This window comes from Rhipicephalus microplus, chromosome X, assembly GCF_043290135.1.
Source record: "Rhipicephalus microplus isolate Deutch F79 chromosome X, USDA_Rmic, whole genome shotgun sequence".
NCBI classification, from domain to species: domain Eukaryota; kingdom Metazoa; phylum Arthropoda; class Arachnida; order Ixodida; family Ixodidae; genus Rhipicephalus; species Rhipicephalus microplus.
This window is the reverse complement of record NC_134710.1, coordinates 235,880,124-235,896,826: the sequence shown is the minus strand read 5'-3', so window position 1 is coordinate 235,896,826 and position 16,703 is coordinate 235,880,124. Positions and strand designations below refer to the sequence as shown.

General features: G+C 41.9%; 1 protein-coding gene across 1 annotated transcript in view; it reads right to left on the bottom strand.

Moving 5' to 3' along the window:
• Positions 1–16,279, bottom strand: part of Cds (CDP-diacylglycerol synthase) — a 35,373-nt gene extending 19,094 nt beyond the window's left edge. The window contains exons 1-8 of the mRNA XM_037435840.2: positions 16,039–16,279; positions 15,428–15,561; positions 15,203–15,299; positions 13,893–14,069; positions 11,291–11,410; positions 11,124–11,206; positions 4,140–4,296; positions 101–253 (exon numbers count right to left, since the gene is read on the bottom strand). Of these exons, the coding sequence (XP_037291737.1) occupies positions 101–253; positions 4,140–4,296; positions 11,124–11,206; positions 11,291–11,410; positions 13,893–14,069; positions 15,203–15,299; positions 15,428–15,561; positions 16,039–16,089 (972 nt within the window). The 5' untranslated portion in view covers positions 16,090–16,279. The remainder of the gene's footprint in view (positions 1–100; positions 254–4,139; positions 4,297–11,123; positions 11,207–11,290; positions 11,411–13,892; positions 14,070–15,202; positions 15,300–15,427; positions 15,562–16,038) is intronic.
• Positions 16,280–16,703: the final 424 nt, after the last annotated feature.

Below are 16,703 nucleotides of genomic sequence, written 5' to 3'. Positions count from 1 at the left end.
CCCCAAAATGACAACACATGCTTGTAATTTATGTAAACGTGCATGAGTTAACTGAAATGCGACAACAGGGTATAATATCACAGGGCAAGGTGGCACTCACAAGGTTACACAATGCCTCAATGCACCCTGGAAATCCGTATTCTGTTGGTTGGAACAGTGGTGAAGGTTCACAATCCATAGTCATGCGCTCCAACTCTTCAGAGTATTCGATTGGACAGACAAAGTATTTGAACTGGCACAGGTACTGTGACATCTGTAAAATACATTGATTAGTACTTTACTAACACAGACATGAACACACACATAAAAGTCACACAGCTATGAGTCAACTACTTCAAGAGCAGGTGCTGCTTATGTTATAAAAGCAGCCATGTGATACAAGCATTTCCTTTGGCTAGGTGTTTGTTGGGGGGGGGGGGGGAGGCCAAGGGGTTTTGCTGAGCTGCATTATAGAATGTTCAGTTCATGCAGTCTAAAGGAGTCCTTTTCTCACACGATTTTCCAAAAGAATGATCTTGGTTCACTTTCAACACAAGTCTCCCAAGTGAATTTCGGAGACAGAACTGTAACAAGCTTGTTCTGGGTGACTAAGCATTTGCACATCTGCTTTCGGACCCTAAGCAGAAAATAATCAGGTCATGCAGAGTGATTCAAACACTTTTGCAACTGGAACGACACATGCCTGCCCAATAATACCATGGCACTATAACCGGAAGGAGCAACTCCTGTGAACAGGATAATTACCCTCATTTTGCTTCAACTACTTGGATGTCCACTTTTAAAAGCATAACCTGTAAAGACACCCTCCATGCCCTAGGAAGCAACCAATGAATCTGTGAAATTAGCCTTTACCTCTAGGTAGAGATCCCACCCACGATAACAAACCCCTCATAACTAAACTGCCCATGTCACAAACAGGACTAAAGCTAGAAAGATCCTTCAAAGGCACTGTTTGACCTGGGGGACTGGACTCTGGACATTTGTTGTTTGTCACAACAGATCCTCATAGCTTGCATAAAGGATCATCCGTTTGTTAACATCTTTGACATGGCTTGATAAAAAAAGTGTCAAAAACTCAGTGACGATAAAAACATAAAAATCGCAAGTCTTTTTATCAGGTTTTCCACATTATGAGAGAAAGGTTTGCACAAACCTGGCTGTAGCACATTACTCAGGTTTGCAAAAAAATTAATCATCAGCACCACATCACTCAATGCTGGAAACTTTCAGTCATCAACAGGTTAGTCCGAGGGGTCTTACAAACTCCAAGAATCCCAACTTCAACCCTTCCTAGATGTCTCATCAGCTGCTGCACTGAATAAAAATTGCTAAATTAATCGCTTCATGCTAAGTGAATATTGTCTTGCTTTTATGGAGTCTCATCACACCACTCTACCTTGCCCGTGTCAACATAACATGACAGCTTTATTTTATAATGTCGATGACTAGGCTAATAGCACTGACAGTTGGGCGAGTTGGTGTTGGTTCATAGTTATGAATGGGGCATAAAAAACACATGGAACAGAGATGAAGAAAACCCCACAGACACGGGCGCCGGACTCTCAACGAATTCTTATTTTCATCGACACACACATATATATAGAAGTGGTGGCATCAGACTCGTATGTTTAAGGACTTCCTGCGTGTGGCTTACGGTGCAACGTGGACAAGGCTGGGGCGGCGGTGTTTCCAGGAATAGTGCTTTGTCGCTGAAAGGACTGCTGATCCGCTGTGGAATGCACTACGCCCAAGCCTACCATCCAGAAAAAGACAAAGGGTGGAAGGGGAAGAAGTGGTGGTGTTCGGAGTCGACGGGCTTCCTGGACCGGTCATACACGTGCTCAATAAGGGACCTAAGTTCGCCACGGAACCTATGTAGTGTGCTGCGGAAAAAGTCTCGCTTGTAAGGTCAGTTGCCAGAGTTGTGCCTGATGAAGTTAAGAGCTGTTTCGCTGATGAATGTGTTGACACACTGCGCAATTTGGATAAGCACCATAAAAAACGTGTAAATACGAGACAGGTGGTCAACTATCTGGTAGACCACTGCCTTAGGGCCTTAGTAGCTGACAAGGAAGGCTTCTTCGTTGTTCTTCCTGAACAGATGTTTTCGGAAAAGGCGTTAGCAGCCGTCAACAAAAACTTCAAAACCCTAAATGTCAAACTAAATAAGGTTAAAAAGGAAGCTGTTGAACTTTTGAAGAACAGTGGTCTAGAAAAATTAGCCTCGAGAGTGAGGAGAGAAAAAGGCCTGGTGTTGGAGGTGTTTTTTACAGTTAAGACCCACAAGGAACGGATGCTGTTTTGGACCATTGTTTCTGAGAAGGGTTTATAGCAGCTGCTTGTTTCGAAGTACCTTCAGAATCGCCTAACAAACCTGACGGTCGCAAATCCTTTCTTGACGTCGAATCCAGAAGGCGTGGTCGATCACCTAAGAAGATGTGAACCAGGCCGATACGCCGCGTTTAGTATGGACGTGCAAGATTTGTATTATTCAATACCACAGGAGCGATTGACGACATATGTACAAAGATGCACTGAGTTGTATAATGCTGAATTTAATTTTGTTACCAACTGTGGCATTTCTGTGGCATCTTTTTTGGAAATTTTAACGTGCTATTAGAAATGTACTGTTATTTGTTTCGAAGACAAGTGGTTTATACAAAAAGGTGTTTGTATAGGGTCTAGGATTGCCCCAATTCTTAGCAATGTTTTTCTAGGTTGTGTAGACGAGGGTATTGAGCGGTGTATTGAAGGTCAGGATATTGAGATCTTCAAGTAAAAGATGTTATCTGGCCCTCATAGATGAAAGTCGAGGTCCAATCTCAATGCATGCAATTTATAACTGTTCAAGCAGGAAGGTATGGGCCTCGAGTTCACACACGAGGTTCCGGAGCAACAAAAATTAAGATTTCTTGATCTGGCAACTTTTGTGATGCCTAAATATCTTTGTGGTGAATATTGGCCACGATTCAAAAAAGGCCTTCTGAACTACTCATCAGCCTATTCCAAAATAGTTAAGGATGGAATAGCCTCCTCTTGCTTGAAGGCAGCCCTCCAGAAGACATGCCATCATAAAATTGAGGGAAGTGTTTTCAGACAAGTAGGTAGGCTCGTGCGCGCTGGCTACCCGGAACATGTAGTAAAAAGAGTGTGTGAAAAGATAATAAGATCACTAAAGCATGAAGGCAACGGAGACAAAAAAAAACAATAAGCTGGAAGATAACAAGAAAACAGCTGTAGTACTATATGTGCATAAGATGTCGCATAGATTGAAGAATCTGGCAAGCCGGTTTGGTGTGAGGGTGGTTTTTTCAGTTGCTAATAAGCTGCAACAAATTTGCGCACGTGTAAGCAAAAAAGTGAAAGAAAGAAACGAGAGAAAGCGACTGCAGGATGCGGCGTCAGGCACCATTCAAAAGCTGTTGACTGCGCCACAGGGGTTGTGTACGGGTTTCCTTTTTCTTGTGACGCTATATATATATATAGGAAAAACTGGTAGGTGTGTCAATCTGAGATTGAGGGAACACGAGGCCAATGTTCGCTCCAATGCCCTATCACATGTAGGCGCATACTGCAGAGAATGTGGGTGCGTCCGTCTATTTGAAAAAACAACCATCATCGCTAAGAGTAACGATCAGACAACTAAGGAAATAATAGAGGCTTTGCACATTTCTAACACTAACTCATGTATCAGCGTTTCATCTATCGCCTTGCAACAAAAGGAGGTATCTTATTTGAATAGAAATTCATGAGAAACCTTTCCTGCTGTGTCACATGTTTTTTGGACCACGTGCTTGTATATATGTGGGTGTCGACGGGAATAAAAATTAGTTGCTGGTTTTCTTCATCTGTGTTCCGTGTATTTTTTATGCACCGTTCATAACTATGGACTAGGCTAATCTGTATCCGATCATCTTAAAAAAGGAGGAGGACTGTGCACGAAAAAAAAGAGTAGGTAACATAAAAGGTGCTCTTTGTGTTGTGGTTTTGTGTACTGCTCCCTCCTTTTCAACATTATTTGCTTTGCAGTTCTGTGGAACCTCCGTAACAATCGTCAAGAGCTCTGCCAGTCACCATGAGGTGCTGTTGATGATGACAAAGCAGTAAACATAATTGTGAATCTACAGCAACAGACTTACAAGAGCACCAAAGATGACAGTTGCGATACCTCCACCTATAAAGCCTTCCCATGTCTTCTTTGGCGAAAGCTTGATCAATGGTGTGCGACCAAAGAAGAAGCCAAACATGTAGGCCATGACATCATTGCAGACAATCATTGAAACTGGAGCTATGAACCTGCAAATGGTACACACAGATCAGAACTTGAGCCGCACAATATAGTAAAGTAAATAATGCCGTAAGTCTATCCTTGACATTTTCATGAAATTCACTACGTGCTGTTAGGCACTGCTTTCAGAAAATTTCCACCAGTAATGCCATACACCATACCTGCCAAGTTCAAGCATTCTGAATCCAGGAGATTTCTGCAGTGGTGGGGGGGGGGGGGAGCCATTGTCGTGCCTATTTATTGTCCCTTTTTTTGCACAAGAAGAAAAAAACAACAACGCGAGAAGCAGGCTGGCAGGGAGGGGGGGGGGGGGCAGTCTCTACAACCTTGCAAATGTACAAACATCGGCATTGCGGTCTTATAACAGCTTGCAGTGGGCGAACACATGAGAGTAGGGTTTCCCAATTAAGGTGAGAGTCTCAAAGGGGGAGTGCAAATACTGCCACAATTCCGCGTCACAACTAGCAAAATAATTTCTGTCAAAAAAACTGGCCTATGTCTTCCTAGGACACACGTGAACGGAGGGGACAGAGCAGCTGCTGCTGCGAGAGCATAGGTAAAAGCCTCACTATGATGCTAGATTTGTTGAACAGGAATGTCCAAATGCTTCTAGCCTTTTTTTTACGTCTTTATTGCCTTACATCTACTGCTGCGTTAGCCGCATGCCCTTGGAGCTCGTATATCACTATTGCGTCGCGGCGACAGCAGTTTCGTACACAGCGGCTGCGGCAAATGGTAGTTTCGTTTTCAATCGCGTGCGCTGACTGCACACGCGCCTTCAAAACTAAGTTGTTTATTGCAATCTATGATCACATCTGCCACAGCATTGTTCACAGCTTTTGTAGAAAGCGGCATAATCATTGAGCGTTGAACACAAGCCCACTGTCGGAGTTCTGTCATTTATGTCGTTGCCATACATGATCACGTCAAGAGCGATTACGGTTTCGTCCACAACAGCTGTGGCGAACGATAACCACACGCATAGAAGACGGTGCGCACGCTGGCCTCACGCGTAGTACTTCCGAAGCTTTTAGCATGTTGCTATCGAGCTTTGCTCTATGGTTTCGGTACTAAAGTTCATATCATCCGCCGCGATGAGAAAAAGCGTTTCGAGCATACGAATTTTGGCCCAATGGACACAGTGGAATTGGGCTGGGCAATTTCACAAATTCTTATCTGCTGGTTTTGCATCACTGCGATGGCTTCGCAAAAGCAATGGGTTCACAAAAAGTCTGGATCACATTGGCCTGCATTTTTGTCAATACAGCCAGATCAGGCACGGAAATTTCGATTTTTGGGAGATTTTCATGACAACTGTGTAAACGTAGGAAATAGTCAAATTCAGGAAGTCTCCCAGATAATCTGGGAGACTTGGCAGGTATGCATACACTATATAAAACTAAGACTGAACGTCACCTTTTAGTAAAGCTTCACAATTTTAAATACTTTAGATATATAGAAAAAAATTTTTCAATATTTCACAGGAGGCATTGTCAAAACTAGCATTTAGTGCCTGTAGCACTGACAATCAAGCAACATAGAACTTGTTCCGTCGCTCTATAAAATTGGTTCTTTGTTTGACTATACTACAAAATTAAAATAAATTATGAGCAACAGCAGAGAAAGTTTTTTTTCTTTTGTAAGTTGTACAATTTTTCATTCACATCAATGTTCAACATACCAAGTATACATAAAAGTTTTTATGTGGTTTAACTAAGCAAAGTTGGAATTGTGGTGCAATGTGCATGGTTCGTAACTTTACCCATTATTTTACTTTCCGTATATTCAATAAAGAATGTAAATTATATTTTCTATTAGTGGCTTCTTATCTGCTTCATTGACTTATCAGGTAAGACAAGCTTTCTGAGCAATTATTTATTTTTTATTTCCATTCAAACCACCCATAATTAGGCTAGTTTTATGTATTACAGCATAGGTTGTGAAGAAATAAGTCGGGAAAAACGTTTGTGGCACAGCAGTTTAGCCACATCGTTATAAGGCTAAATAACGTATCTCACGAAGCTACAACATTTAGCCATGAGCCCAAGGGGATTGCTAGATCTCACAGACTATTCATTTTGCCTACCCCACCACTATATGTGCAATATACAGTGAAAGCTTGTTAATTCAATCCCCATATATTTTGAAAATCAGTCAATTCAGACATGTTCCCTGGTTCCAGTAAGCATACGGATTGTTTAATGGCAATGAACACTTTACTTCGGTCACATTTGGCCCCAGCCCAGTAAATTCGGACAATCCTCAAAGCATGCCAATTGTGAAGTGCTGCATGTGCAACGCAATAGAGCGAAATCAGCGTTTGCAGACAAACAAAATGATGAGGTGATATTCACATCACTATCCTTATCATTTATTGACCACAGTGCTGTCTACATGTAGACGCAGTACTCTGCAGCATCATTTGAACTTGATGCAATACGCGCACAATGCCACAAAACGCAAACATGGTGAGGCTGTTGACGTTGAAGAGCTTTCAGCCCCGGCCAGCATGCTGGCATAAAAGGCGTTCGCTACATTCCGATGGTTGAGCTATCAGTTACCGGCCATTTGACCTGTGAAAAAACTCTTGTTACGTGCACATGGTGGTGGTGCACACTTAATAAAGGAGAGGTGCAGAGCATGTTTCAGGCTAATCAAACATGGAGGTCTGGCCCCATGACTGCTTCGAGAACAAAGTCGCAGGGGGACGAAAAGTGTGGCTTTTACACTGCTGTTATGTAAAATAATTGATTGGTATGTGGGGTTTGATGTCCCAAAACCACCATATGTTTATGAAAGACGCCGTAGTGGAGAACTCCAAAAATTTCGACCACCTGAGGTTCTTTAACGTGCAGCCAAATCCGAGCACACGGGTTTACAGCATTTTTTCCTCCATCAAAAATGCAGCCGCCGCAGCCGGGATTCGATCCCTCCCGTGACCTGTGGGTCAGCAGCTGAGTATTTTAGGCACCAGACCACTGCGGTGGGGCTGTTATGTAAAATAACTACATAGTTTATGTATTCATCAAGCCAATAAAAGCGTATTGTTGTAGCACACACTTGTTCATTCTTTTCTTAATGTTTACAATAATTCAGACATTCGGTTAATTTGGATTCTTTCCGGTGCTGTGAAATTTGAATTATTGAGCTTTTACTGCAACTTAAAAAAGAAATAAAAATGAGAGAGAAGAAAGGCAGGGATGTTAACCTGTTTGGCATAACTGATATGCTACCCTGCAATGAGGGAAGGGACTAGAAAGATTAAAAGAAGAGTAAAGAAAGAGAGGGGAAACACACATATACACACACGTCACCGCGCTGAGCGGTAGTCTTGTGCGGTATACGGCATCATTAAGAGCCTACAGCTTAGGAATCAAGCAGCAGCTATTGTGCTGGTGCTATCCTCAACATAGGGCCTAGTTCTCTTTGACAGGCATCACCTTTCAAACCCATTCAAGAGCAGAGTGAACAGCTCTTTATTGGAGGCACTGTATATATATATATATATATATATATATATATATATATATATATATATATATATATATATATATATATATATATATATATATATATATATATATATATATATATATATATATATATATATATATATATATATATATATATATATACACTGTCACGTGATTATGAATAGCACAACCTCTATTCACAAGAGCACTGACGTTGAGTCGAACCAGTCACCAGAAACACGAGCTCATCGTCTGCTCTTCTTTCTCAAAATGGCACATACACGCATTGGCATGGCTCATTCCATGTCCGTGGTAATATATAATGTTAACATAAATCGGGGCACACCCTGCTTCATAAAAAAACTTGTTTCCCCAACAGCAGAGACACTGTCTCGCTTTCCATAATGACATTGCAGAACGGCACCTAGTGGTTGCTAGGTGCTTTCAGCTGTCTAGTCATGTCTCTACCATCACATATGAACTGCTGGTGCATGCTCATACAGTATTGTCTTGGTAAAATTGCTTGAACAGAATTGCAGCTAAGCAACATGAACCACTCAGATATCCCCATAAAATAAAGACTGCCTGCTTTTATAATTGAATATGTACATTACATTTAGAGAAGGGGGTACAAGCAATGCACTAAGCATCGAATGGGCCTTGAAGGGACACTAAAGGCAACTATTAAGTCGACATTGATTGTTGAAATAGCGCTCTAGAAACCTCATAGTGTTACTTTTGTCCCAAGCAAGGGCCTATTTTGAAATGAAATCATGTTTTAGTGCTCCGCATCAGGTTAGCGCACTTCAAATTACCTGCCTCGAGAAGTGGACCGACCGGACCGGCTCACGTCACTGTTGCCGTGCACAATGTTGCCCAGCTTTACTGCGCTAGTAGCAGCAGAGCGAAAGCAGCAGGAGCCATAGCAGCAACAACCATGGCCCCCGAGGGCGGGCCCAACCATGGCCTCTGAGGTGGCTGGCCCGCGCGCCCGCCCTCGGAGGCCATGGCAGACGTTTTTTTTTTTGGTGGCACCACATGTCCAGTGTAACTATGTGAAAATTGAATTTTTAAACCACTGGTGCTATTCCCCATAGTAACGTCCAGAGGTTATTTTTTCTGCGAATCAAATGCAAACGAACAAGCAGCATTTTATTGCATCTCTTGATGCACAGAAGGTTCTTTATTTAGTGCAGCTAGATTGATTACTAGTGATTAATTGTAGGCGGTCCTTCTGATGTCATCAGGATAATTTTGAGAATGTCCTACTGTGGCACTTGTGTTCTTGTGCACTTACCTTAATTTCTCGGTAAGTAGGGCACTGTTGTTGATAACATTGTCCTTTTAGATGTTGCCTTACATTGAGCTTTCACTCTGACGTAAATTGTTATTTGACTTTAGTGTACCTTTAGGCTTCAAAAAGGAACAAGGCAGAGGAAAATGTCACTTTTGCTAGGATGGCAGATTTAGTCCTGGCACAAAGCCCGATATATAAAGTCCTTTTATTTTTGCAGGTGAATGCTCCCAGAATGATGTTTATAACAAGATAAATGGCCCTTGAATTATAGATAAATATTTCTTGAATGCAGCTCACAAGCAAATGAATGCATATATGTTTTTAGGAACAGACATTCTTGAAGCTCATCACAGCCTTACAATGTTTATATTTGAGGTTTGGCTGCTTATTATAGCTAAGAAACACTGCAGTGCCAATGCAAATTGGGTGTGGTTCACATGAAGGATGGTGCTCAATGGAAAAGTGAACCATATTCGGATACAGGCTCACACGTAATGCTGCATACAGGTTTGCAGGATGAAGGAAAGTTAAAGACGTCTCACACATAACATGAATCAAATGTCAAATTTCATAGCACCACAGTATGTTTCAGGCAGTGTGAGAACAAAAACTCAGTGTAACAACTTTAGCACAAAGAAGTCTCAGAAAGTCTGCGTGCATCACAAGCACACAGACTTCCACACACACCTTGAGCTCAGGGATGTGCACGCTGGCCCCACACAATGCATAAGTGTATGCACATTGTGTGAAAGCACGAGACAAGCTGAGGGGTGCCAAGAAAGAAACTTTGTGATGACAATACTTGACTGATAAATGTCATTGTTACGACTATCAACTGGATAATCAACAAATATATAAAATACAACACCTTTATGCATACAGATATAAAGCACGGATGGTGTGTAATGTGTCACACAACTGTGGCAAAATAGATGCGCACTTAGGAAGAGTAGTTAAATAACTTTTTTAAAAATATTCCTCTTTTGTAACTGTTAGATTACGCTTTTAAGGATGCAATCCTTACACAAAAATATACATAGTAACTCCGTCAGTGTATTAACTCATACCCTCTGGAATCTACGCCTTGCCTTAAACAGGTAAGATAGCACTGTACATTCGGCCCAAGGATTCTTAATTGTTGCCACCTCAGCGGCTAACTGGTCACAATGCTTAGCTACTGACCTGAAAGATGCAGATTTGACCCCAACTGCAGCAGTCGTATTTCAATGCAGGGGAAATGCTAGAGGACAATTTACTGAGCGGCATTAATGCACATTAAAGTACTCCAGGTGGTCAAAGTAATCTCCAGCCCTCCACTATGGCACCTCGCACAGTTGAAGATGTTTGGAACATTAAACCAAAAAATCTTCAATCAAATGCCTGCCTGAGTATACGACTGACAGAATACCAGTCAAAAGACATCTTCAAGGTTGACACACTTTCTAGAAAAGATGCCGATCTCATGTCCCTGTTTTTTTTTTTTTTGGGGGGGGGGCATTTCTGTCTGAGCAGCAGCACAATAGTATCACATTTCCTTCTAAGATTTCAGGTCATTTTAAATAGCGCTATACCAATCTGAAGCAATAAAATGCACTCAAGTCAAGCCAGAGGTATCATGAAGCTTCATTGGCATGCCAAAAAATACTTCATGTGCTTTGCTTAGAATGATGGTTACCCATTACACATGAAGAGCACACATGAATTATTCCCGACCAGCATGTTCTTCGATATGGTTTGTTTTATAGCATTGCAAAAACCACACAATAGGATGCATTGTATCATGTTCTTAGGCCACCTGCCTTGAAATTTTATTGAACAGTAAAGTAGTCTTCAGCACTTCAAAGTGCTACAAACTAAAATTATGAAAAGCAGCAAGAACTGGCTCATGGGTGTCCTTGGTTTTAATAACTGTAGGTACAAGGTGCAACATAATTCTCAAGTGTGTTTACTGCATTTTACTCACTCATGTTCCTTGCAACAGGTTAATGAACAATTAAAATTTTCTAATCACTATTTGTGACACTTGTAACAATACCTCACAAACAAGACCATCGTTCTAACTCACCAGATCAAACCTTCAAAGATGTTTTGAATGAGAAAGTATGATTGGGTCACGATGAGGACCAATGTCACATGTGTCCAGGCAAACTTCAAAGAGAAAAAGGAAAAAAAAAAGAGAGAATGCATTAGCATATATTTCACACACCTGAAGAATTGCCTTGATGTACTTACCAAAGAGAATTGGCGCATGTAATATTTCTTTACAAGGCTCAACACGAACCAGATGAAACCCAGCAAGTATAGGCAAAATGAAATGAAGCGGTGGTAGCGCACAAGTGGCTTCAGTGAGTCCTAATGAAAACAAAAAGGCAAAAAACATTCACCGGCCATAAAACAATATTGTTAATAGGGTGAGGAGATTTGATAAAAAGAGGGCAGTAAAGGTTGGTTTGGAAAGAGTGTATAGCCTGCTTTTTTTACAGGGGTAAGAAGAAATGAGACAGACAGAGACAAAGCAGATGGCAGATGACATTGCTATAATAAAAAATGCCAGACCTGCACGGAACATGCACTGTCACAGCGAAAGCTCGAAGAGCGGCCTCTTCAGAGCCTTTTCTCAACACTCTTTGAGTAACTGCTACAAGCACACTTGCAGGGTACCCCTTGCGGCATAAATAATCATAATTTTTGTGTAGTAGGGTGGCATTCACCATGCTATCCTTCATCATTCTTGGGAGAAGTGTGGCATCTGCTACACACTTGCTAGGAATAATGTGAATATTTTTATGCAGTGCCTGACGACGAAGAATTATGTCTGATGGGTATGCACCACAGTTAATAGGTGAATAAGAACAAGCTTTTGTAATGGGTTGGATCATTGGACGTCCCACTCTTAACGCGATTTGCATTGTGCGACGCCTGGTTGTTCATTTTATGTTCTAAAATGCTTTATTACTCATATTAGTGCAACTCCTTTCTCTAATTGAAGCCTGCCTAAGGCCAATTTTGAAATGAGTTTCAAGCGGCGGCGTGGCTCAGTGGTAGAATATTGGACTGGCACGCAGCGGACCCAAGTTCAAATCCCATTGTGTCGTTGCTGTTGTTTATTTACCAAGTTTTTTTTTTCTTATTTCTTGTGATATTGGTTACGGACTCCGGTGGCGGCAAACATCTATAGCACCGCACGTGAGCTGTGTTATGATCTCATAATAGCTCTTGCTGTAAAATAAGTTCCTAGCATGTGCATGTCCCATATCTAGATATGTGCTACAGATGTATTCCTTGCACGAGCATTGTGTAAACACAAAACTATCTCTGGCACTCTCCAGCAATTTTAAATATACACGTGTTACCTACATCATGTTAGTGAATGGATGTTTTGACTAGATCTTAGTTCTTTTCATTTTCTTATTAGAGTCATAAATGGCTTCGGCTTTCATTTTGTAGCACTCAGCTGGCCTCCAAACTGCCAACACATGACAAGAATAATGTTCGCTTGAGCTTATTAGTAGCACACAATAATAAGGAGTTCCAGCAGCAAGAACTCATGAGGACAGAAACGGTGTACCGTATTTATTCTGTCCTTGATGGTGCAGCCTGTTGAAAGTCCACACAAAAGATGTCACACTAGCTTACAGATAAAAGGGAAATTTAACTTCACCTTAGAATGCATAGCTAGTTGCCTGAGTGGATGCTACTTCATATCTCAATTATGTCAATTTTTCAAAAACACATTAAACAGTCCCAGAAGATCATTGGGCCTGATAATACTGATCATTTGGGAAGCCTAATAACTTAATTTTATGTTCTTCTAATTTGTTCCACCAATGTAGACCAGTTTTAATAATAATAATTGTCGGGCGAAGTGACACAGCGCTTGCAGCTCGAATAAACAAAAACGAGCTGCCGGCAAATGCCGGTGCTCGGAACATATATGGACTGGCTACGGTGGTGTTGTCCGGGAACCGCGCCTCCGAGAACGCGTAGTGATGTGAGCCAGAACATCTCTGTCAGCGGACTGTAGGATCGTGCGGTGGGTGCAGGCCATTGCGGTGGTCTCTGACAGCTATGGCAGCAAGCGTCTACACAACGAGCTTGAGGCTCCAATTTACGACTTCAAGTGCTCGCCACAAACTGCGACTCTGCTGTGCTAAATGACCCGACGACTATGGCGTAGCAGACCTCGACGGCTGGAGGCATTCGAGCATTGTGCCCAAACCGTAGGACGTGACCCTTTGCCTGAGAACACTGTGCACGAACTTATGAAGACCCCTGCAGCAGTGTTTATAACAGACGCGCGGGGAGGGTTTTGGCAGAGACGAATTCCGGAACATGCCGAGTGCGCATGGTACATAAACCAACTGCATATAAGTAGTCTGAGACTCACTCTCAGCAGCGACATATGGAGCCTGCTTTCTCGGTTCACACCAGAGAAAGGGGCACACACACGAACTTCACTATAATAATAATAATAATAATAATAATAATAATAATAATAATAATAATAATAATAATAATAATAATAATAATAATAATAATAATAATAATAATAATAATAATGCTTTATTTTCCACCAATACACAGTTGATAGAGGGGGTGAGAGTAAAAGCGACTATCCACTTGATTAAGTTCTCACCCCCCTATTCACATAAGACAGTCGCGGTGACGGCAACAGAACACCACAGCTGACAAAAGTACAAAACATGTACATAACATAATGCTTCTGTTCTTAAGTATCTGTGGCATATCTAGGCTTCAGATAAATTTCAATCTTCTCACAACTTACTACACAAATATTAATAGCAAAGAACAACTATAATTTGCAGCCACATACCGTTCTGCTGATAAGAACACCAAAGTAATCCACAAGACTTTCTCCATAAAGAAAGTAATTTGTTGTCAGGAGGAAGTACCAGGACAGAGAACGAAACCAAGGAAGCCCATGCACTCGGTAGACAGCATAGCCAATGGCAATAATCTCCTGGAAGCACTTCACTTGGATTGCTAGTGTCTGTGAAAAAAGGTAGGTATTGTCACTTCAGTAGTTCCTCACATTCAACCAGCCATGAGCTTTTGCACTTTGTGCTGGAACAGGTGGACAGAGAGCACATAAATGCTTGATTGATATGTGGGGTTTAACATCCCAAAACCACCATATAATTATGAGAGACTCCATAGTGGAGGGCTGTGGGAATTTCGACCACCTGGAGTTCTTTAAGGTGCACCGAAATTTGAACACATAGGCCCATAGTATTTTTGCCTCCATCGAAAATGCAGCCACCACAGCCAGCACATAACTGCTTATGTGAATGACAACCACTCTGCACTGTGCCAATCTTAAGCCCTCTTGTCACCAAAACATTTTTTTACATAAGCTGAACTGATTTTATGAAGCAAAATGCTACGTCAAAAACTAAACTAATAGGCAATGCTTGAAAAACTTGCATATAGTCTTGCATATAGATTGCATATAGTCTGTAGAAACAAGTGTCTACAGACTATATGCAATCAATATAATATGGATGACTCCTTTCGTTGCATGCATCACATGGCAAAGCATCTTAAAGCTTTGGGCACTCATAACCTCAAGTTATGTCTGCGATATCACAACAAAATGACAAAAAAAACATTACATCTAAGATGGAAGAAATTTTTTCTTTCTTGTGAACTGGCAACGACATTATTAACATCAATATGTCAAACCATTGCAATGTGTAATGATTCAAAGGTCATCACTGCCTAAATCATACAAACAAACACACAGCACAGCACATTTATTATTATCTTTTTTTAGAAATGGAAGTGTTGGTAAATGATTAACATGCAGTTATAAACCATGTGTTTATGTTAACAAATGAGGCACTCTTGGGTGAAATTGTTCGCCAACTGCACAAAGGTAAATAATGCTGATTGATCTAGAAAAATTCAAAACATATAACAGGTTAAAATGTCTAATGTTATTGTCCGATTCTCACTTGCGATTCCCCCTCAAAGAGAGAGAGAGAGAAACCAGTGCGATAGGAGAATTAAACAACGACATTAGTTAACTCGTCTGTTGCTTTCACCTGGAATGTTTGAATTTATGCTGAAGAGCTTGCTTTTGTGCAATATCAGAGAAATCAAGAGAGCGAAAGGTGGCCTTACTAGAATCATTAGAGCCAAAGGTCCCATCCAAATGACAAGTGCGAAAAATGACATCATTAGCAGGGTGAAGATTCCTCTGACGACCCAGTTTCTCCATCTAGCGAACCAAAACAAGCAGACAAAGCACATAGGTAAACAAATGTCAGCGAGATCACACTGTTAATGAATAAACGCAGCTGCTCACCAAGCTAGGACAGCAAAAGACAGCTCTTAAAGAGCACGAACCTTTTCGAAAGGCCACTCAGGTAATTGTCCAAAACAGCTGTGGTTTCGTCAGTCGCCTGAGGCAGGTCTTTCGTCAGGTTGTCCACTTGGCTTTCCTCGGGAAGTTTTTCGTCGTCCGAGTCGACTGCATGCTCCTATGTGGGCAGCATCATGAGAATTCACCCACAACGTGCAGCTTCAGCTTGCAGATTCAATGGATAACGCTCGAAGCCAGCAATACCTTCTTCTACACTCCCGCGCGCGCGACATCACAACTGAGTGATGATCACAAGATCATCTCTTCAAATCGCACTGAGCATCGCCTCCTTACTGCTTGCCAAGTCTACCTATTATGCGACACCGATAAACTAGGCACAAACCCGAAACCAACATCGTGCGGGGCGATATTAAGCAGTCAAAATATTTTGCAAAATGCTTGTAATGATCCCTGTATGAAAAAGCGCCGATCATTCAAGGAAGCCAAGCGAGCTCAAGGAAATGGTGAATGTACAAATGTGCGAGAAAACCTGAACTGTGACTTCGGAATACGACCGATAAGGTGATTTACACGACAGAGCTCTCTACAACTGGGGGATCGCGCCTGGGGAGTCCAACACGGACACAACGCTTACCTTCGATTCTTTCTGTTCGGAATCCGTAGCTCTCTTCCGAAGCTCGGACATGGTTGGCTGCGTACGCGGAACTAGATTCTCAGTAGCTTGTTTCTAATGTCGTGCCCGTTTCGAAATTATTAAACTTCCCTGGGCCCTGCGAAGCAAAGAATAAGCGTTCGAAACCAGCACCGCAGCTCTCTGTTTGTTAGCATCGATCCATTTTACCGCAACGATTCCAAAGCTAGGGCGCCAGCACGCATGCTCAGCACTCGAGCAGCTGAGGAGGATGCACTGGAGAAAACGTAGTTCCCGGGAATGTCGCTAGTGCAGCGTTCACGCGTCTGCGCGACTACGTCACTTTCACCACTTTCGTTCTTCGGGAAGCGCGCGCTATTGAAAATCGAAATCACCTCCAGAAAATATACGATAAAAAAAAAAAACTCAAACGCGTTACTCACGAGTTCAAAAGGACTTCCGGCTAAGCGTTTGGAAAAATGAATGTTCCTCTTAAAGGTAAATTCTGACTGAAGGAGCATTGCTAATGCGGAAGCGCCAAATAGTGGCGCCAACGCCAGTTGCTGGATACGCAATATACGCAATAAGCAATATGCTACGCAGTAGGTAAAAGGTTGAAGATACGCAATAGGCCGAAGGTTGGCTTGGCGTTTGCGTAGTTGTTGCAA